General features: G+C 48.2%; 7 protein-coding genes and 2 non-coding genes across 9 annotated transcripts; 5 read left to right on the plus strand and 4 right to left on the minus strand.

The window, feature by feature from the left end:
* Positions 1 to 606: 606 nt before the first annotated feature.
* EMP24 (Emp24p) lies at positions 607 to 1,218 on the minus strand (the record flags this gene model as incomplete). The annotated part of the gene is made up of 1 exon (NM_211066.1): positions 607 to 1,218. The coding sequence occupies one exon, from the start codon at positions 1,216 to 1,218 to the stop codon at positions 607 to 609; it is 612 nt and encodes a 203-aa protein (NP_985712.1).
* Positions 1,219 to 2,842: 1,624 nt separating this feature from the next.
* GLC7 (type 1 serine/threonine-protein phosphatase catalytic subunit GLC7) lies at positions 2,843 to 3,987 on the minus strand (the record flags this gene model as incomplete). The annotated part of the gene is made up of 2 exons (NM_211067.2): positions 2,843 to 3,604; positions 3,805 to 3,987. The coding sequence occupies 2 exons, from the start codon at positions 3,985 to 3,987 to the stop codon at positions 2,843 to 2,845; spliced, it is 945 nt and encodes a 314-aa protein (NP_985713.2).
* Positions 3,988 to 4,448: 461 nt separating this feature from the next.
* AGOS_AgSNR52 lies at positions 4,449 to 4,483 on the plus strand. Its single transcript, NR_149397.1, has one exon. It is a non-coding gene; the product is annotated as an AgSNR52 (small nuclear RNA).
* An 18-nt stretch (positions 4,484 to 4,501) lies between these two features.
* YIP4 (Yip4p) lies at positions 4,502 to 5,122 on the plus strand (the record flags this gene model as incomplete). The annotated part of the gene is made up of 1 exon (NM_211068.1): positions 4,502 to 5,122. One exon carries the CDS (start codon positions 4,502 to 4,504, stop codon positions 5,120 to 5,122), a length of 621 nt encoding a protein of 206 aa, NP_985714.1.
* A 221-nt stretch (positions 5,123 to 5,343) lies between these two features.
* Positions 5,344 to 10,086, plus strand: AGOS_AFR168W (AFR168Wp; the record flags this gene model as incomplete). Its single annotated transcript, NM_211069.2, has 1 exon — positions 5,344 to 10,086. The coding sequence occupies one exon, from the start codon at positions 5,344 to 5,346 to the stop codon at positions 10,084 to 10,086; it is 4,743 nt and encodes a 1,580-aa protein (NP_985715.2).
* Positions 10,087 to 10,275: 189 nt separating this feature from the next.
* AGOS_AgSNR4 lies at positions 10,276 to 10,326 on the minus strand. The gene has a single exon (NR_149384.1). It is a non-coding gene; the product is annotated as an AgSNR4 (small nuclear RNA).
* A 215-nt stretch (positions 10,327 to 10,541) lies between these two features.
* On the plus strand, positions 10,542 to 18,557 carry GCN1 (Gcn1p; the record flags this gene model as incomplete). The annotated part of the gene is made up of 1 exon (NM_211070.2): positions 10,542 to 18,557. One exon carries the CDS (start codon positions 10,542 to 10,544, stop codon positions 18,555 to 18,557), a length of 8,016 nt encoding a protein of 2,671 aa, NP_985716.2.
* A 38-nt stretch (positions 18,558 to 18,595) lies between these two features.
* On the minus strand, positions 18,596 to 18,859 carry AGOS_AFR170C (uncharacterized protein; the record flags this gene model as incomplete). Its single annotated transcript, NM_211071.1, has 1 exon — positions 18,596 to 18,859. The coding sequence occupies one exon, from the start codon at positions 18,857 to 18,859 to the stop codon at positions 18,596 to 18,598; it is 264 nt and encodes an 87-aa protein (NP_985717.1).
* Positions 18,860 to 18,994: 135 nt separating this feature from the next.
* Positions 18,995 to 20,833, plus strand: AGOS_AFR171W (Zn(II)2Cys6 transcription factor; the record flags this gene model as incomplete). Its single annotated transcript, NM_211072.1, has 1 exon — positions 18,995 to 20,833. The coding sequence occupies one exon, from the start codon at positions 18,995 to 18,997 to the stop codon at positions 20,831 to 20,833; it is 1,839 nt and encodes a 612-aa protein (NP_985718.1).
* Between the last annotated feature and the right edge of the window lie 31 nt (positions 20,834 to 20,864).

The raw sequence follows: 20,864 nt of genomic DNA on the forward strand, positions 1-20,864 counted from the left end.
ATGGTAAACCTCCAAAATTAGCTCTGTTCGTTGCTGGCTCTGCCAGTTACATGCTAAAACAGTGCAAATGACGCATGCGCAACATAGTCATGATGCTATGTAGGCAAAGATACACACACTATGGCTTGTTTATAGATGACCCCCTTGCGGGTGAGGTGTTTTTAAGCACTTATATGATTCCCATATATAGTTAACCGCCCAAATATACAACGGGTGGTTATTAGATCTATTTTCTAGCCGTTTTTATACTTGTAATTGTGGAAGTTGAAGTACATACATCTTAGAACTACAGTCTGCGCTCACTGAGATCGAAAGATCGGCTACCCATGGAACGAATCCGGCACCAGAAGATGTTTGCCCTGCAAATATACAGTTCTAGAAGAAGTCACAGTACCTAAGTATGAAGCTTATGCGGCATATGGAGTGCTTCACGTGCGCTTAATTTATGGGTTTTTACCATCCAGTTATCATCAAGCGCATTGCATACCACAAGCAGGATACGCCCAGTCCACAGTTGAACACAGGCAATTCCTCCCGATCTCAGAATTATCGGCTAGCAATTGATATTAGCATACTTAATTCGTGCTAAATACTTTGGCATCGCATCTAGACATAGGAAGTAACCTCAAAAAAGCTACGCAGATAGTAAACCTGGAAGAGAGATTGCGCAACAACAACGGCCAGTTGGAAAATAGACCACCACTTGACCCTGTCATTTGTAGACTCAGCAGTGTTCCTGTGTGTGCGTTCGCGAATCTCGATGTACTGTTGCTCGTTCATTACTTCCATTGTGAGCATGGAGAGCTTGCGCACCGCACCCTCTAGCGTCTCCGAGCTGGAATCAGCGGCATCGGGGGAGAGAACACCGTAGGTATTAAACGTGACATCCTTAGTCAGGTAGCCCGAATTGTCGTTCGCAAAGCAGTACTGGTATTTGCCATCTGTAGGCGCCTTCAAGGTCAACTCACCGTGCGACGACGCACGCTGCGCATCCAGCACTGACCGTCCGTCAATCCCGTACACCAGCAGGTCTCCAGACAGCTGTTGATGTGATTGTGGGTCTCTGTCGCCGAATTGATAAGTGATTGTCAGCACGTCCCCGCCTTTCAACTGCTCAAAGAAACAGCGCCGCCCGTAGGGGGGAAGAAGTACATTGTGCGCCCACGAAACCTGGAAAATGGCAAGAAATAGCAGACTGAAAGTCGCGGCGATTCTCATTTTATCCTTCGATAACCGATTTGTGTAAGCTATCGTATCCAAATTCAGGAACCAGACTCGTTTCTGCTAAGATTTGTTGTATTTGCTGAAGAAACACGTTTGCCGAAAAAGCAGTTGGCCAGATTTCTTTTTTAGCCTGACCCGGCGCTAGAGCAGAACTAAGATTCGAGCATTGGTATATATAGGCTACGGCAAGCTGACCGTACTATATATTAGAAGAGACGTAAAAACTTAAATCGAGATGGTTTAACAAAAGCTAAAATACAGAGTTGAGAAACTATACACAACCTGGAGTATGTAGTGCAACATACTTCAAGGAAAGGTACGAGAAAGATGGCAGGAGTGTGCGAGGACTTAACCATGAAGACAAACGGACGCGAGCTATCGAACAAAAGCCGACGTTCAAGGAAGTGCTTTTGGGTGGTCTGTGTTCTTTGTACAATGGCGGCAGTTGCAATATGGCGCTTGCGCTTCATGAATTCGTCGCTCATGGGAAAGAAGCTGGCGTAACGAGATGTGCAACGCAACATGGCTCCAGGAGTCCGGGAGAGCGGATTGGTCGATAGTATTCTTGCAGGAAAAGTCAGAGTCCACTGTGACAGGTAAATGACCGTCGCAGGTTAACCGGCGGGACAAACCAGGATGTTGCGGCGAAGAGGGGACGCAGAGAAAGCCAACAGTATAAAAGCAGAGCAATCAGGCTATGGAATGCGCAACTCGAGGGGTCTGCAGCAGACGGTGATAACACAGTTTTAGAGACAATGTAAGAGTTACAGGATATGAAGAAAACAACGACAGCAAAACAAAGTTGCGAAAGTTAGAGCGGACCAAATTATCCTTTTGGACTTGTAGGGAAAGTGCATATTTCCGTGGGAAGCGCTTCGAGTGCATATGCCGTGTAGGATTTGGACGTCGTGCGCGGGTGCGCACGACACGTACATGTATGTGTATTGTGTATGTCAATGTGTGAGTATATGTGTGATTGTCGGTAGTGTGTATATGTGTATGCGGTCGCATGCAGGGTGCGTTTCTCGATATGTGTGCACTTCTGCACGCACGTGGATGTATGCAGGTATTATTCCATGCGCAGATTGGTGCACGCAACATGCAAGCATGCCTGTGTATCTGTGCTGCGTGTGAATGCGCACTGTTTTGCCTGTGCTTATGCGTGTACTATAGGTCTTTCGTTGCATATGCTTCGTTAGTACCGACGCGTAGGACAAGTCAATGTGAACTCGCTTTGCATTTCCTTTGCCTGGGAGGACAAATAGATTCGTAAACAGTAAAAAAAAGTGTGACGAGATGCCGCCAGGAAGCAACATCGAGACGACAGGAGCCCTGGACACCATACCCCCAGATTTTTTAACAATACCAAAGTTGACAACTCTTCCAGAGAAGTGAAATAAAACAACAAAAAAGGTGGGGTCTGTAATATCTGCGTTACAAGGGGCGGAGAGTAACGGATAGTCACGAGTGCGGAACTAGATGTGCGTGTCTTTGTAGTAGCAGTAGTGATAATATAGCTTACTTTTTATTTATATCTGTTCGTCATCCTCGTATCCGCATTTCCCAGTCCCCTGCTGCCCTTGGTCCCGACGTTTTTGTCCCATCCCCGCGCCATGGCTCATTTCTTCTTCTTAGGCTGGCCGCGCCCTGCACTGGGCTTGACCGCCGGCTTCAAAATCTGGAAGGAACACAACAAACTCTCGTCCACACTCATCATCGCACCGGCGTTGTCGAACTCCCCGCAGTAGTTGGGCGCGCTGAATAGCGTCACCAACTGTCGCTTAGAGAAAAACTCGTAGCCGTCCTCGACCACCTGGTGAGCCCGGCAAATGAGCTCCATATCCTGCTTCTGCAGGAACCGCGACACCACGTCCGGCCCAAATGTAAACGAAACGCCTCTATCATTCTCAGACCACCCCACGATGTCCTTGTCGGGGTCCGACCACAATAGGTCGCACAACAGGCCCACGTCCGGGATGTCCGTCGGCCGCATCACCCGCCGAATCTGCTCCATCGTGTTCAGGTCCGGCGACAGCCCGCCGTGCATACAGAATATCTTCTCGTCGATGATCGCCGCAATTGGCAGGCAGTTGAAGCAGTCCGTGAACGTCTTCCACAGCTTGATGTTGTACCGCCGCTTGCACTCGTCGTAAAACCCGTATATCCGGTTGATCGACGCGCACTCGTGGTTTCCGCGCAGAATAAAGAAGTTTTCCGGATACTTTATTTTGTACGCCAGAAGCAGGCAGATGGTCTCCAGCGACTGCTTCCCGCGGTCCACGTAGTCCCCCAGAAACAGGTAGTTGGACTCCGGCGGAAACCCGCCGTACTCGAAAAGCCGCAGGAGGTCGTAATACTGCCCATGGATGTCGCCGCATATCTGCGTCTGTTAGTACGCGTTCGCGTTTCTTTTTCGTGCCCCTTGTAGTGCGTTTTCGCCACTGGCCGACAGGGAGACCAGGGACGCGCCGGCTGGAAGCCGCGAAAACGCCGCCACAAGTACAGGCGGCGCAGCCGCCGCCCCTCGGGCGCGAAGGAAAAAAAACAAGTGGCTGCGCAGGGACGCGCCACCTAACATACCTTGATCGGAGCCTCCAGCTCAAGAAGAATGGGCTGCTTGATAAAGATGCTGCGCGCCTTGGAGCACAGGTAGCGGATCTCGTGCTCTTCGAGGTCCACCTGCTGCCCCGGCTTCGAGCCCCGCACCTCCAGCAAGCGGTCGATGATGTTGTCGATATCTACAGGGGGCGTTTCCATGCTCATTGTAAGGTCGCCTGTTGTTGTTCTGTTCTGGCTGGGTGTCAGTCCCTGCCCCCGTGGTCTGCTAAGTGCTGGGTTGCGGCGTGCGGAGGAAAACACACCATATAAATATCAAAAATATCTATGTGGAGCTAGTAAATAAATAAAGAAGGGAACGGGGCATGAGTCCTGTCCTGTTCGGTAACAGATCGTTGTGTGGTTGGCCGGCAAATTGCTTTTTCGGGCGCGATAGTGTTGGCGGCGAAAAATTTTCAGTGCCGGCAGGGCGGGTAACCGCACGTGACGTGCTGGCGGCGGTGTAGCCGGGTGGGCGCGGTGAGTTTGGGTGGGTTTTGGACCCTGCGTGGCCCAGCGGGGCAGCGCGCGGCGGAGGCCGTGTGGCGCGGGTTCGAGGCCGGCAGGCGCCGGCGACCCATTCATAATGATGAACGACATTGAGTGAACAATCTCTGAGGCCACGGCCGTAGGATTAAAAACACATGTTGCCTTCCTTCTGAACACTTTTTGCAGGTCGACAATGAGCGACGAGATCGAGGCGGACGGCTCGGTGCGCGGCGCGCCGCGCGACACGGGCCGCGGCACGCTGGACGAGAGCGCGGCGGCGACGCTCGTGCGCGACGTGCGCGCCATGCACGCGCGGCTGCGGCAAGCAGTGTACCCCGCGCTCCGCAGCGGGTGGCAGCCCGTGGCCGACGGGCCGCCAGAGACGGACCTGTGGGCCCCGCTGGTGTTTGTGCTGGCGCAGGCCGCGCTGCTGGCGCGCGGCGGCGGCCACTTCTACGCGCTGTTCGTGGTCCACTGGGGCGTGCTTGCGCTGCTGGCCGCGCACCTCAAGCTGATGCGCGTGGGCGAGAAGCGCTCATGGCTGGTCTATGTGTCTGCGTGCGGCTACTGCCTTTTCCCGCTTGTGATGGCCTCGCTTCTGAGCCGCCTGGGCTACCCGACGCTGCTGCTGTTCTTCGCTGCCGGTCCGTGGCGGGTCCGTGCGCTGTACTGTCTCCGCCTGGGGGGCTTTTTGCTGAGCTCCCTGTGGGCCCACGCCTCAGCGTGTGCTGTGGCGAGCTGTGTTGGCTTCATTGAGTGCTATCCATTGGCCCTCTGCCTAGCCGGTCTGTCCTGGCTAAGTGTCGTGGTATAGTTTGGTACGTAGAACTGTATAGCGGGGTTCTCGCCGCGTTGCGTGATTGCCTGGCTTCGTAGGACATAGTAACGCTCCGTGAAATTTCGAAAAATGGTTGCGCCTGGACAGCTCTTCATCTTTCATTATACAAACTCTCTGGCGTGATACTATCACAGCAACGTGTATGTCAGTTAGCAGGCACCATAGTTAGTGATAGAAGGAGCTAGAATAAAGTTCTTATGCCTTTAATACTTCCGTCGGCGGGGAACTGTTTTCCACTGCGCCTTCCGAAGTTGGACGCCGGGCAGTTACAAGATTTGGACGAGCGAGCGCAGAAGAGGCTGCTGCTGGAGTGCCGGACTGGTGCGGCAGTGGCACTGGGCAGGTCGTCCTTGTTTGTCTATGGCGGGCTGACAATTCCGCTGAACCTGCCAGAGGTGACACTGGTGCAAATCCAGCAGGAGCTGATACTGCACTTTGCGCGGTGCAAGACGGCGAACTACCTCAACCTGTGCGAGTACATTTCGCAGGAGGTGTTTTCGCTGGACCTACTGTCGCGGCGGTGGGAGCGGGTGCAGCTTGCGGAGGAGGAAAAGTCGGGCGGCGCAGGCGTTAGTGCCGAGGGGCCGGATGGGACCGTGATGCGGGAGCGGATCTTCCACGCGATGGTGTACTGCGGCGGCTGTTTGTATGTGTTCGGCGGTCTGGTGGCATCGAGCCACTCGGAGTACGAGCTGGTGGCGACGAACGAGCTGTGGCAGCTCGATATGCGCACGAAGGTGTGGACTCTGCTGTCGGACGACCCGCGGGTGCAGCGACGGTTCAACCACGAACTGCATGTTCTGAATGAATTTGACGACCACGACACGCATCTCATAATCGTGGGGGGTCTGGACAATATGGATAAGAAGGTGCATAAGGTTGAGGTATACAACGTCACGAGAGGATGCTGGGAGTCCTTTGAGGATTGCTATCCTGCCGACATAACCAACTGCAATACACTGGAGTCGGCTTGCGACCTGCATGTGGGGCAGATACACAGCAATATAGATGACCAACCCGCTGGGCTTGTTCGAGGGTCTAACTTTGGCCTGTTGGTTGACAACGAAGACCATGTCCCTACACTGGCCTTCTATTCTGCACCGGAGACAAACAAAACACGCGATAGCAGTTGCTGGGAAAATCCAATTGTGATGATGCCTTTACTCCCGAATGCCCGGGGAAAGCGCACCAAAGTGCATATGCCTTCCAAGGCTTCCATTCGCCGGCTCAAAATGCTCTTTGACCTAAGCTTTGTTTCTGGTATTCTATTTGGTCCGAATATCATTATTATTGGTTTCCATGCTGGCTTGCTCGGATCCAACTTCTACGCCTTTCTTTACAGTATACCACTGGGGAAATGGACTCATTTAAACATCAACTGCCCCCATTCGGGAATGCGGCGGCATCGGTACTGGAGTCTCTTTCATTGGGAATCCCATCATAAGGCGTTGCTTCTTGGAACATATGAAGATGACTCTAATTTACCGACGGTGCAGAAGTTTGACCGGATGCTAGCCATTCGGTTGCAGAATGCGTTTCCGACCGTCAAGAGTCTCCTCAGCGATGGTGTGGGGATCCGTGTGAAAATAGCTCGTACCCACTCGGGCCAAGGATTCACTTCACAGAAAGATGCGTTCAAGAAGACCGAGCAGTTTGAAAGCTATTCACGTTATATTGTGCCACCTTCTGAAATTACCAGCATCAGATCAGTTTTCCCTTCGTATGCGTCTGTCTTGGGAAAGGATGCTTTGGAAGTTTATGGAAAGTCACTAGCTGATTTTGAGTTCATAACTTTGGAGGGAGATTCTGTTAGCATTCCATCCTTGCTTCTACGGAAAAGGTGGGGCAGATTCTTTGACCATATTCTTGCTCAAGATTACAGTAAGCTTTCGTCATCTGTTGATCATGTCCAGTTTGAAAAGAGCGTCGATGGGTCTAATTCCGATTCAAGTACTAATATCGCAAATCAATTAGCAAATCCATCCACTGAAGGAAGAGACCAGCATGCGCCAGAGTCCCAGGTCTCTTCTGAAAACGTTCCAAGGTTGAACTTTGGGTTGAGATCAAATGTCGCTACAGGGAGCGCAATGCTCAATAAGAAATCTGTTTCTCTGATCCTTAATCCGACGTGGAGACTATCCCCTTCAGTTTCGGGGCTGGCACTAAATATTCAGGAACAAGAATCGAAAGAAGAACCATCAGACCCATTATCAGAGGAGACCATAAATGAATCTGGAGCGAAAGGTGCTTCGTTGACTAGCTCATCTGGTGGAATGGTTTTTAGGGTACCTTTTACGGAAAGTTCAGAGAGTCTGAAACAGAGGGAGAACTCACAACCCGCTCCATCTATACATTTAGAGCTGGCTGATTATTCGCCGCAATCTAAGAAATCCCTATCCACTTCTACAGACAAAAGACGGCGGTCTTCATACACAGCTGGAAGTCATTGGAAGCAAGTGAAGGCAAGTGGTTATCGCCGTGCGTCTCATCCGATTGGAAATATACGGGATTTACTTTATGGAGCGGACAGAACGACGTCCAGCCCGTTGAATTCGAGGCGCGGCTCTGCTGTTTCAAACACCAGCTCTATTTCATACGTTAGTTCCAGTTCGGAACGCCTGAGCAATCGTCACTGTAAGCGTGACAGCGAAGATTCTAGTTCGGGCACGTTAACGTTTAATATCAACCTGCCTCCCCAACAACCACCACCAACAGATCCTTTGCCCACCTTACCGTTAAATATTACCGGAGAATACCAGTACTCGAACAGGAGAGAGTCCGAGCACTCGTTGGTGGGCATTCCTAGGTCTCTAAAATCGAGTCCTAGTTCTTCTAGGTGTTCTTCCTCATTTAACGAGTTTGATACAAAGTTCCGCCAATATACATTAGCCGAGCGAGGCAGAGAATCTACGACGGGGCCTCACGCTCCCCCTATTCAATTTAATCCTGTCATGGAGTCGGGCGAAAAGCTGTTTTACAAGGAAACAGAGCTTGACCCAAAACAGCCTATCGCAAGATCCCAGACAACTGAAAGTTTCAATAAATCAGTTGGAGACGTGAGCCGGCTATCTTTGACCCCTACCTTGGAAAGCTATAAAAGTCAGAGTTCCCTATCCGCTGCGCTGGGAGAGCTAGAGCCCTTACTTATTCCAAGATCTTTATACCTGCCTTGGCCGACTAGTTCAGTGAAAGCCTTTTCAGAATTTTTCTACACTGGCCAAGTGAACAGTAAATGGCCCTTCTCACCGGTTTCCCTCGATTTGTTGCATATGGCCAAACTATATGAGGTTCCATTACTGTATGATCTAACTTGTGAAGTCTTTTATTCCATTATTGGCAAGAAGATGGTGGGTTTAATACAGTCAGTGTCTGCACTAAAGGAGTTATTTTTACAAAGGGTGGCTACCTTTTTAGATAACGACGAACTCAAGATCAATGAGTATACAAAGTCCCATCATACGTTCCAAACCTTGTTACAGCTTGAGGAGTCTATTGCATCTGTGGATGACGGTTATTTTGATTTGAAACTGATGCAGAAAGTCTCCCGAGCGTTTTCTACTAGCACAGATGGTAGCACGGATGCGGATCATGACAAGGAATTTTCGACTACCTCCAGCTGTATTTCGTCTCCTGCATTATCTCCGGTTTTTGGTGATTATCTTCGCGATAGTATATCCTTACCAGGGGCGCGGTCACATCCACCAACATCACTAAGACCGCCTGGGCGTAACCAATCTGCTTTCCGCCATAGGAGCATTTCTTCATCGAAAAAGAAGGAGAACATAATTGCGGATTTCTCGAAAGTCCCAAACAGGTCATCACCCTCAGAGGGCCATCTTATGGGCGAAGCGCCATTATCGGAAAGTGGGGGCCACGCAGACCATATTGATGAGGATCCACATGTAGTTTCAGATGCTGATATTGAAGATTTTGATCAAGATCTGCCTAAAATCAATAAACATGATGACACAGGCTCTGTGAAAAAGGATCCGGCGCTTCATGAATGTGAGACTGTTAGGAGGCTTGATAGTTTCGATATAGAAATGGAAGGGTGCCCATCAGAATCCAGCTCAGACTCCGACGAAGATGAAACTGCAGAATTGGGAAGGATCTCTAACGCGAAACTTGCCAAACTGCGTGCACGTAACCTGGAAGAGGCAATTGATCCCCTCGATAAGATCACCACCACTATGGATAACTTAAACTTGCGCTACCAAACACCGCCAATAAAAACTACTCCCGATGTGGACCCGTCCCCCAATAATACACTGACGTTGGAAAGTCTGGCGTCGCGTAACGCGCCGCCGCCTATGGACTACGTCGTAGAGCTTATATTGGATGCCACTGTATTAAACAACGATGTGCTCATGATGGTCCGGTGCGAGAACTGTCTCAGTCTCTCTAAGTGGCTGCGGTCAACGAAAAAGAGACTCTTCCAGGATATCTCCCTACTGGACGCACAGATATCCGAGAAAGGAAAGGTTCGTGGCGGCTCGAAGCATTCGGATTCTAGCCAGGATCACAGCGATCTCTCCGACAGGGAAAGACCATCAAAGTCTCCCCTCAAGCTCGTTTACAAAAAATCCCGACCTTCCACTCCCGACCTGAAGGATGGGCCCACACCCGCTTCCTTGCAGCATGCCACCTGCAGCTCCCCGAAGTCCACCTGCTCAACTCATAACTCCAGAGACGGAACGCGACCTGAAGAAGAGTGCAGGTCCAATTGGTCGGGCCGTAGCTCGGCCAAAAGTTCAACTTCCTCCGCGGTGGCTGCCTCAGGCCAGCGCATGAGCACGGTGAAGAGGACAGCAAACGTTGCACCGTCCTCTCTGAGCGCCACTCCTTCTTACAATGCAGCGGCACTGTACAAGCACAAGAAACCAAAAGAGGGCGCCGGGAACTCCGCCGCCAACTTCTCCTTCTTCAATCGGAAAAAGTAGCTCATACCAAGACCCTGTAAACTACATATCACCCTTAGAACGTGCTTTGCGGTCGACAATTCCGCTTGCATGACTAAGATCCAAGAACAGTCTCAGACAGTACGCTCAGCACCGCTTGAAGGTGGTGATGAAGGTCGCGGTGCTATCCGCATGATTCCCAAGAGACCGGACTTACGTCCACTTCGAGGTAACCGATAGGATATATAGCAAGTAACCCTTTCCTCATCGACTGTTATAGTTGATGAGGAGCTAGCAAGAAGTAGACCAAACCATGCCAACACTTGAAATGAACTTACACTTTCCTCTCCTTTTATATTCAGTATTTAGATAATCGTCATCTAATTATGTAAGCGAAAAATTTTCAACAATAGGGCTCCCGCCTCGAACACTATCATCAAATCAATGATCCATGCACCTTAGATACAAAGTCAGCAGAAGGGTGTCTAGTGTCCGAGATGTACAAGTGGGGACAAATTGAGCCGGTATTGGACAAATTATGCTATGATTCCCAGCTCTTAGTTAGGACGCCGGTGTTGAAGAGTATACATGAACAGCTGCAGGGTGGACATGTCAAAGAGACGGAGCAACTGGACAGGATTTCTAATTGCATGCTGAAGACATATGCGATTTATCAAGATGCAGAATCCAAGGGGGCTGTGAGGCAAATCCTCGAGCAAGTACTGAGGATGGAGCCCGTCCGGCTTGACACATATCTGAAGTTCATTAGCGGCGAGGTCGGTAGCAAGCTGGGAACCAAGGCCTTTGCGGACTACATGTGCTTCCTGGAGTGGCTTCACATGTTTCTCGTTTTCACTTCCTCCAGCAGCTCCATGTTCCATGAATACGCGCGGCCACTGGTGCAGTTACATTGTAGTGTAACAAGTGGCATTGAACTGGGGTTGGACAACCAGGAGCGCGGCATGAGGGCGGCTTCTAAACAGAATCAGCACAGACGGAGGATCCGGAAGTCCCTGTTGCAGAGCTCGACCAAGGCACTTGTGAAAGTCCTCGAGGCGGACGAGGAGTACAAGTATGCTGCCCTGATATCCGAGACTTTGGTGAGCCAACACGCCCAGTTGAAGCTACACCCATGCGGTGTTGTGATTCTAACGGGGGCGCTGGTGAACTCCATAATGCGACTTGTACCGCGCCAGCCGGCACATTTTAATGTTTTCCAGGGTTACGTTGACAAGTTCGGGGAGTACCTAGGTGCCGAGGTAATGTTGGGCAAGAATCCACCTACTGTGTTTTGCGTAGAAGTTGCGTTGCCCACCTTTCTGCATGAATTTGTAGACAAAGAATTCATGGTGAAGTACTTCGTGCCAAGCATGGAGAAGTGTAACCTGCGTTCGCCGGAAATGTCTTTCGGCCTTGCTGCGGAGATATACAAGCTAACCAACCCAAATAGCATTGATCTGATGAGCGTATTTGTGAGCTCCAAGTTAATGTCACAGACGCTTTCCGCATACAAAAGCACCAAAGAGGCTGTTCGCGAGGCGACTCTAAATGCTACCCGTGAACTGCTTAACTCATTGACCAAAGAAACATGCGACCAGGATGCGCTCCAGCAGTTTGTTGCCGAACTCTTTAAGAGCATGAAGTCAAACATGCATGTTGACTATAAATCGACTGTTGCCCGGATTTTAACTTGGGTACCCACCTTTTCTGAACTTGTATCAAATAAGATCCTGGAAGGCATACATACTTATGTCATTAAGGAATCGAATGAAGCTGCTCTTTCTTTGATGTTAGATGCTTTTCTTACTCACCTCGGAGCGGTATCCGTGGCTGCTGATACTTACCTAGCGTCATTGGGAAAAGGTTTTCAGGAAAAGAAGCTGCCTATCAGAAAGCTATGGCTTGTATCCTTTCTCTCCAATGTTGAGTGTTTGCCGGCCCCAATAATAGAGCGTTTTGAAGAGCCACTCCTTGAGTTTGCCAATGAGGTACTTTCTAAACCTTCTAAGATGGGACCTATGCCACTCGTGGGTCTACTTTCATTTTGGTACCGCCTTCACGAGCTACAACTTGATCACTTCGAGGCAAAGTTTTTGACGGCGGTCCAGAATGCTACATCTGAGGAATTTACTTCAAGCTGTCTAGGTTTCACGTGGGTGTACACCACCTTGTCGAGAGTTTTGCCAGCAGAGTCTCGTCTTCGGGCCGTTCATATATTAGAGAAGTTGTTTCCGTCGTACCCCAAATTGATAGGAAATTCAATTATAGAAGCCTGCAAAGAACTTTTCTCTGATAATTCCTTAACTCAGGTGAAAGAAAGCCTTTCTTTCCGCTACTCTACTCCAGTCTTTGCTGCTCTTTCACAGAACATCGCCGAAAGAGATGCTTTGGAAGTTGTCCTTATTAATATGCTGATAGTTACACAGTGCAGTGAGCTTCCTATTAAACAGACTTGGGCAGAGTTAGTTATGAATGCAAAGTTTGATCCGAGCCGACTTGTTGAGAAATTTGCCAAAAATATCACGGATGAAGCCAATAAGATCATGCTAAACCCCTTGCTGCATGATACCAAGCTGGGAGTTGCTGCTGCTAATGCTGTGGCATATTCAGCATTTATAAACCCTGAAGCGATGGCTCCTTTATTGAGTGATATCATTTCATATGGTCTCGATGACATGCAGTTAGCACGTTTATCCAGTACGGATATAGAGATATGGCGCGGTCAGGATGACCAACTAGTGGTAAATGTACTAGAAAAGAGTAACAATAAACAGACAATCTCCAAAAATTCCAAGGACTACGAGACTCTCAAATGGGAAGAAAGCATTAGAAAGAAACAACAAATCAAATCTGGTTCTACCAAAAAACTAACCAAGGAAGAGCAGATACTTGTTAATCAACAGCTTGAGAAGGAAAAATCCATAAGGGCGCACGTTAATAACTGCCGTCTATCTATCAAACGTTCCATCCAACTGATTTCTGTCTTGACTAGAGGTGCTGCCCAAATTAACAATGGGGCTGGTACCTGGTATCCAATTGCTGTTAACAAGCTACTTGACATCTTGCATCAGGAAAGGTTTATGGAGATAGTTGGCTCATCTGGAACAGAAACATTCTTGCAATTGTCCACGTTGGTGACGAATTCTATGGGCACTATGAGATACATGCTCGGTGTTGCCACCTTGCGCACATGCCAGATCCCACTTCAGGCTGATCTACAGGAATCCTCTTTGTCGGATCTCATTTCCACTGTGCTATTCAAAGCGAAGTTTGCTTCCGACAAGAAGCCATTTGATGCAACTTCGTTGGCCTATATTCTCCCACTATTAATAAGGGTTCTGGAAGAGGGGAAGAGGGTTGCAGTTCTTCGCGCTGATAAACCTATTGGCAACACCGAATTCGTGGAGGAAGACAAAGAAGAAGAACATTTACTTTTGGCATTAGAGATTATCTCTTCTCATGCAGAAGCTTTCTTAGATCCTTCCATTCCTAGGGGTTGCATCGTTGGGGTTCTTTTAATGCTCTTAGCTGTACCATCCAAGGCCAAACTAGCAAAAGACTGTTTCATGTCTCTATGCAGAAACATATCCATGTCACCATCGAAGGATGATATTAAGCTGCTTTTGGAAAACCTGATGTCTTCAAATAGTTTTGTGAGAGGCACAATACTTGAAGCACTTGATGATGAGTTTGAACTACACCCTTTCATGGATTCTTCTCCTGAGTTGTTCATATGCATGCATGATGAGGATACATCTAATAGTGAAGTGGCCGAGTTTATTTGGGAATTCAATAATTTCAAAGTCAGTGAGGGTATGCTAGTCGACCTTTTAAAGTTTTTTGATCAGAGTGACAGTGGACTACGTCTCTTTGTTGCTAAATCATTCACGGCGGCTGTTTTATCCCTAATGCAAGAGAGTACAGATTTATTTGTTCGGGCACTAAATATGCTAATTGACTTATATTCCACGAAAGCTCGTCCTGCAGAGGCCGTTTTGGATGAATTTGGACTTGTTGCTGTGGCTGCATCCGAACAAAAAGACCCATGGCAAGAGAGAAGCACAATTGCTATCACTTTCAAGCACATGGCTCATCTATTCAGTGACAACAACGATATTCTCACGTTTGTTAAATTCTTGGCAGAGAGTGGTCCGTTGGGCGACGTAAATGATTTGGTGCGGCAAGAAATGAAGGAAGCTGGTATTGAAGTCATTAAGTTACATGGAGCCAAAACCATTGAAGACTTAATTCCTATATTTGAATCTTCATTGTCATCAGCCTCTGATATAACGGTGAAGCAGAATGTTATAATATTATATGGGTCACTTGCAAGACATTTGAACGTGGCAGATCCAAGATTGAATATTATTGTTGAGAGGCTATTGGTAACTCTTGACACACCTAGCGAGGATGTTCAGCATGCTGCCGCTGTTTGCATTTCTCCTCTTGTACCGCTATTCCAGGAAAGAGTTGGAACTTACGTCGAGGCTTTATTTATGAAGCTGTTTGATTCGACTCTATCAGATTCGACCAGACGCGGCGCAGCCTGGGGCATCGCTGGGTTAGTTAAAGGCTATGGTATCTCGGCGTTGTCCAAGTTTGACATTATTCGGAATCTCGCTGAGGTTTCCGAGGACAAGAAAGATCCGAAGCGCCGTGAATCTGTGGCATATGCCTTTGAATGCTTATCCAAGTCCTTGAATAAATTTTTTGAGCCTTACGTTATAGAAGTTCTTCCAAATATATTAAAGAATCTCGGTGATTCGGTTCCTGAGGTTCGCTCCGCCACCGCAGAGGCTACTAAATCCATTATGTCACATACGACCAGTTATGGTGTGAAGAAGTTAATACCGGTAGCAATATCCAATTTGGATGACATGTCTTGGAGAACTAAAAGGGGATCTGTTGAACTACTCGGTAATATGGCTTACTTAGACCCTACACAATTATCTGCTTCTCTGTCAATCATTGTGCCTGAAATAGTTGGTGTATTAAATGACTCTCACAAAGAGGTTAGAAAGGCAGCAGACCAAGCTCTGAAGAGATTTGGAGAAGTTATCCGGAATCCAGAAATTCAGAAGCTGGTGCCTACATTGATTAAGGCCATTGGTGATCCAACTGCACATACCGAGGCTGCTTTGGATGCGTTGATCCAGACCCAGTTCCGGCACTACATCGATGGTCCATCCTTGGCCCTTATCATCCACGTGATACACCGTGGTATGCGTGATCGGTCTGCAAATACCAAACGGAAAGCATGTAAGATTGTTGGTAATATGGCCATTTTGGTGGACACCAAAGATTTGGTTCCATATCTACAGCAGCTGATAGATGAGGTGGAAGTAGCAATGGTGGATCCAGTTCCGCAAACACGTGCTACAGCTGCGCGTGCGCTAGGTGCCTTGGTTGAAAGACTGGGAGAGGATCAATTCCCTGACTTGATCCCTCGTCTGCTCTCAACTCTAAGTGATGATTCTAAATCGGGAGACCGTCTGGGTTCCGCTCAAGCATTGGCGGAAGTGATCAGTGGATTAGGCTTGTCTAAGCTTGATGAATTACTACCTACCATTCTCAATGGTGTTACAAGTTATCGCGCTTATATCCGCGAGGGGTTCATGCCTTTATTACTATTCTTACCTGTTTGCTTTGGGTCTCAATTTGCTCCTTATATCAATCAAATTATTCAGCCCATTCTTTCAGGGTTGGCAGACAGTGATGAGAATATAAGAGATGTGGCATTTAAGGCCGGTAAATTGATCGTCAAGAACTACGCAAAGAAAGCCATCGATTTGCTGTTACCAGAACTTGAGAGAGGAATGTTTGATGAGAATGAACGTATCCGTCTATCTTCTGTGCAGTTATCCGGTGACTTATTATTCCAAGTCACAGGAATTTCCGCCCATAATGAGTTTTCTGAGGAAGATGCGGATGCTGAACATGAACTCAGTGGACAGATGGTTGAAGTACTTGGGGAGGAACGCCGCGATAGAATATTGTCTGCATTGTTCATCTGTCGTAATGACAGCTCCGGTATCGTGCGTGCGACAACTATTGATATATGGAAGGCCTTGGTTCCAAATACTCCTCGTACGATCAAAGATATTTTACCCACGCTTACAAGCCTTGTTGTTGTTCATTTGGCTTCTTCGTCCAGTACTTTGCGTCACATAGCAGCCCAATCACTTGGGGATTTAGTCCGCCGGGTTGGAGGCAACGCATTGTCACAGCTATTGGGATCACTGGACGCCTCATTGCAAACCAACAGCGATCAAAATTCAAGACAGGGTGTCTGTATTGCCTTGCGTGAATTAATCAGCTCTTCTAATGTGGATTCCTTAATGGAATTTGAAGACACAATTGTGAATATCCTCCGGAACACGCTAGTTGATGAATCAGAGTCGGTCCGCGAATCAGCTGCTCTGTCTTTCGATAAATATCAGGATGCTGTCGGCAGAGTAGCGATTGATAAAGTTATTCCCTACTTGCTCAATATCTTGGAGTCATCAGAAAATTCTGAGTATGCATTGCTAGCACTGCAAGAGATTATATCCACGAAATCCGAGGTGATCTTCCCTATTTTGATTCCATCTCTACTCGCACCTCCTATGGATGCGTTTAAAGCGCGTGCTATGGGGTCGCTTGCTGAGGTAGCCGGTGTTGCTCTCTATAAGCGTCTCTCTGCGATCATTAACGCTTTGGTGAACGCTATGATTGATCCAGAAGTGGATGAGACTGCTAAAGAATCTATTATCAACGCCATTGATAAAGTTCTATCTTCAGTGTCCAGTGAGGACGGTGTTCATCCGTTATTGCAGCAGATAATGGCATTACTAAAGCATGCTAATATTGAGAAGCGTGTTGTAACCCTAGGTCGTCTGCCAACTTTCTTCAAGAACACTGTTCTAGATTACAGCATTTACACTGCAGACATTGTTTCACAAGCTATATTATCTCTCGATGCTGATGATGAGAGAATTGTTAAGGGCAATTTTGAAATGCTTTCTACCTTGGTGAAACTACAGGACAAGCAGATGCTAGAGAGACTGGTGAAACCATCGTTACAAGCTTTGCAGTTGACTGGCAAGCCAGGCGAGGATCTAATGGCATTCTCCCTACCAAATGGGCCCAATTGTATATTGCCGATCTTCCTACAGGGACTGGTTTACGGATCCAGCGAAGATCGGGAGAGTTCAGCTCTTGGTATTGCCGACATTGTGTCGAAAACACCAGCTGCAAACTTGAGGCCATATGTCACTGTCATCACAGGTCCACTTATCCGTGTTGTTGGCGAAAGGTCTAGCAGTGATATTAAGGCTGCTATCCTATATGCCCTAAATGTTCTCTTTTCGAAGGTTCCACAATTCCTGCGGCCATTCATACCTCAACTACAGAGAACATTTGTTAAATCTCTTTCCGACTCAACCAATGAGACCTTAAGATTGCGGGCCGCGAAGGCACTAGGTACTTTGATACAATATCAACCAAGAATTGACCCTCTGGTGGTGGAGCTAGTAACAGGCGCTCAGCAGGCCACTGAAAGGGGAGTAAGGACGGCTATCTTGAAGGCATTGTTGGAAGTTGTCTCCAAAGCTGGCAGCAAGATAAGCGAAGCTTCCAAAGCTAACATCATTAGACTTGTGGAGCAAGAGATGGCATCCACAGACAGCAAGTTTGCAGTCGCTTACGCCAAGCTTCTAGGTGCACTTTCTGAAATCATGTCTCCGGAGGAGGCGCAGACCATACTTCACGAAAAGGTGCTTGAATCAAATTTTGAAGATGCGACAGGTAGATTTGCGGTTCTGACACTCAACTCTATTCTACGTGACGCGCCTGTACATGTCTTCACAGCCGATCTCAACCAATATGTTGACTTCTTGGTTGCTGCAACGGATTCCTCAAATCCATTCATCAGCGACAACGGTATTGTCGCTGTCGGTAAGTTGCTGCTTCTGAATGGAGAGGTGAAGTCTCCTCATTCGAAAGTGGCAGCAGAAGAGCCATTCACTCTGGAAGAAGAGCAAATCGTTAAGCTGATTTCCCAGCTTGCACGCTGCATGCTACGACCACGCAGTAGTTCTCTTGACTCACGGTTCCTCTCACTAGTGGTGGTTCGTACACTCTGCAGGTACCAGTATGCCTCCTGCATTGCACCCCATCTGACCCTATTGGCTGCTTCTACCTTTGCCTGCTTGCGTGACACTGTTATACCTGTTAAGCTGTCTTCAGAGAAGGCCTACTTGGCCATGTTCCGTTTGGTTGATGAGAAAGACATGGATACCTTTAATGCTTGGAGTTCGGGAACCCTTCCCGACCCATTACCGACTGCTGTTGGAACCACTGTCGCCCTCCGTTCCATCACTGACTACACCCGCCGTGTGGGCGCTAGGCTAGCGAAGGTCGAGCGTGACCGTATCGCAGCCGGTGGTGACGCAGAGACCATGTTTTCCGATCGCTACGAAGACGAGAGTGAAATCTGGGCTGTCGGCGGTGTCGATCTTAACACTGATGTTTAAAGAGTATGTATTTCTATCAAATCCTTACTATTTAGCGTTTAAACATGATTGGGCATCTCAATATCGTAGTTTATTTCTATATAGTCCACTAGTCTCCATATAAGTTGCTCTAGGCTGGAAAATCGCTGCCACCAGAGAACACCATAAAGCTCATCTGAACTGCTCATCAACCAATAATACAAATATGGGAAGAAATGTCGCTTAACCAGTTTAAAGCCCACGTTACAGAATAACACTACGGCGAGGATCCTTGAGGCAAGCTTAAGCACTGCCACAATCTCCTCTTTACTCATATGCTTCATGGTCTAGCCGTAAATGTGGCGATGAGAATGTTACTTCATCGGCGACCCCCCTCCAAATTTTCAATGCATTACTAGGTACGCCAAACAAGGCTGGCGAGAGTATCCAGGAAGTGGGCAGGTGTTGGGTCACGGACTATGGATGTGCCTGAAGCGGGCAGGAAGGGCGTGGCGAGGCGAAGCAAATACTCGAAGAACGGCTGCAGTGAATGCAAACGTCGCAAGGTGAAATGCGACGAGACAAAACCAGCCTGCTGGCAGTGCTCTCACTTGGGCAAAAGGTGCGTGTATATGGTGAATAACTCGAAGATCCGGTTTAAGGAGATTAATGTGCTATCACTCAGAGGTCGAGAACGCGTTACAGACAAGAAAGCCTGCGCAAGGAACGGCACCGGCAGTAGCGACCCAGCGCGGGTTACTATGCGCGAGGTTGACAATAGGATGGACCTTGGTGGCATGGATGACCCCCTCCAAACGACGGAATCGCAATTGCGTGTGCCCAACTATGAGTTCCACGGAAACTGGGTAGTACAGGCTCGCGCCGGATGGGATGCCGTGGCACAGCGGCTGTATATGGTCCCTGAGGAAGAGCTAGGTTATCTACGAGTCTTCTACTACAAGTCTTCGTGGTGGCTGTTGCCGCTGGCGGTAAGCGCGGAGACCAATATCTGCAATAATGTGTTGTTCGAACAGCTGGCACGGATCAATATTGCAGAACAGGTCACGACATCATACCTTCAGAGTGCCTTGATATCCGTGGCAGCTAAGTTTCTATACAACACTACGCGTCTTGTAAAGCATCGCGAGGTGCGACAGACACATCTGCGACTTGTGTTCGAACAGCTGCACAGAGAGTTCAGCCGGCTACCTGAGGTTAATATTGCACAGGGAAAGATTGAGAGCTTGATGCTCTGCGTACTAATTCTGACATTGGATAGTTCAAGCTTTGATGGGAAGAGCTGGCGAATACACTTTAGCGGTGCGAAGAATTTATTTAGCAAGTACGGCATATACTGTAACCGTCTACCAATGGAGCCTTCACAGAGATATCTGGTTGTACTGGTAAAGTCATGGCTTGCTGCAATAGAGGCGACCGCCTCGCTATTAAATAGTGGAACTCTTCAGACAGATCAGGAAATTGACGAGATATTCTCCTTGGGTTCCACAGATGACAGTGCACCTATACTACGGGAAATGGGGCTACTAACGAATGGAGGCTATAATATCTTCCTAGGATATTCAAGAGAAGCTTTGATGCTGCTAAAGGCCGTTAAAAAGTTTCTACGCGACCCGTCCGCTGACCGGTACAATGACCAGTTCCTCCTAATCACGGACCTCCTTCAAGCCAGCCGAAAGTATGCTGTAATACCAAACAATTTTGGCCTCGTGAATAATACTGCTTGCACAGAAATGTTCTCAATAAAGGCCAGCGCTATAGTAAGACATCGCGGTCAAGTATACTCTATACTCGATACTATACAACAGGTCCAAGTGGAGTCCCTGTTCATAACATTTTTATTAAAGGGATTCCATTTCTCACAAAACTGCATGCTAATCCAAAATAGTGCAAACAGAATCTGGCGCAACATTGAATGGATGTTTGAAGAATCACATCTCTCCGCTGGTGAAATACACTCTATAATGGCAAAGATTGCAGATGGATCCGTGAAGACGTATGAAGATTTCCGTACTCTGAATATCAACCTGGCTCCGCTGTATATCATCAAGCCGCTTCTATCTGACTTCCGGTGCATGATGGTTCATACGGGCATAGTTATCTGCTCTTCCGTTCTGACACATCGGATGGATATTGATATGATTCGTTGCAAGCTCATAGCGTACTTCCAGTACATTGTGGATGTGCTAGGTGCAGAATCAGGCAAAACCTCCTTGCAGTATCTGTTCAGCATCTGGCGACAGCCCAGCTATTGCTCGGCCACGTGCCTACGAGAAGACGTTCCCTTACCGTTTTCTTAAACTACCTTCCGAATAATTTTACAACTATAAA

This window comes from Eremothecium gossypii, chromosome VI (genome assembly GCF_000091025.4).
Source record: "Eremothecium gossypii ATCC 10895 chromosome VI, complete sequence".
Classification (NCBI taxonomy): domain Eukaryota; kingdom Fungi; phylum Ascomycota; class Saccharomycetes; order Saccharomycetales; family Saccharomycetaceae; genus Eremothecium; species Eremothecium gossypii.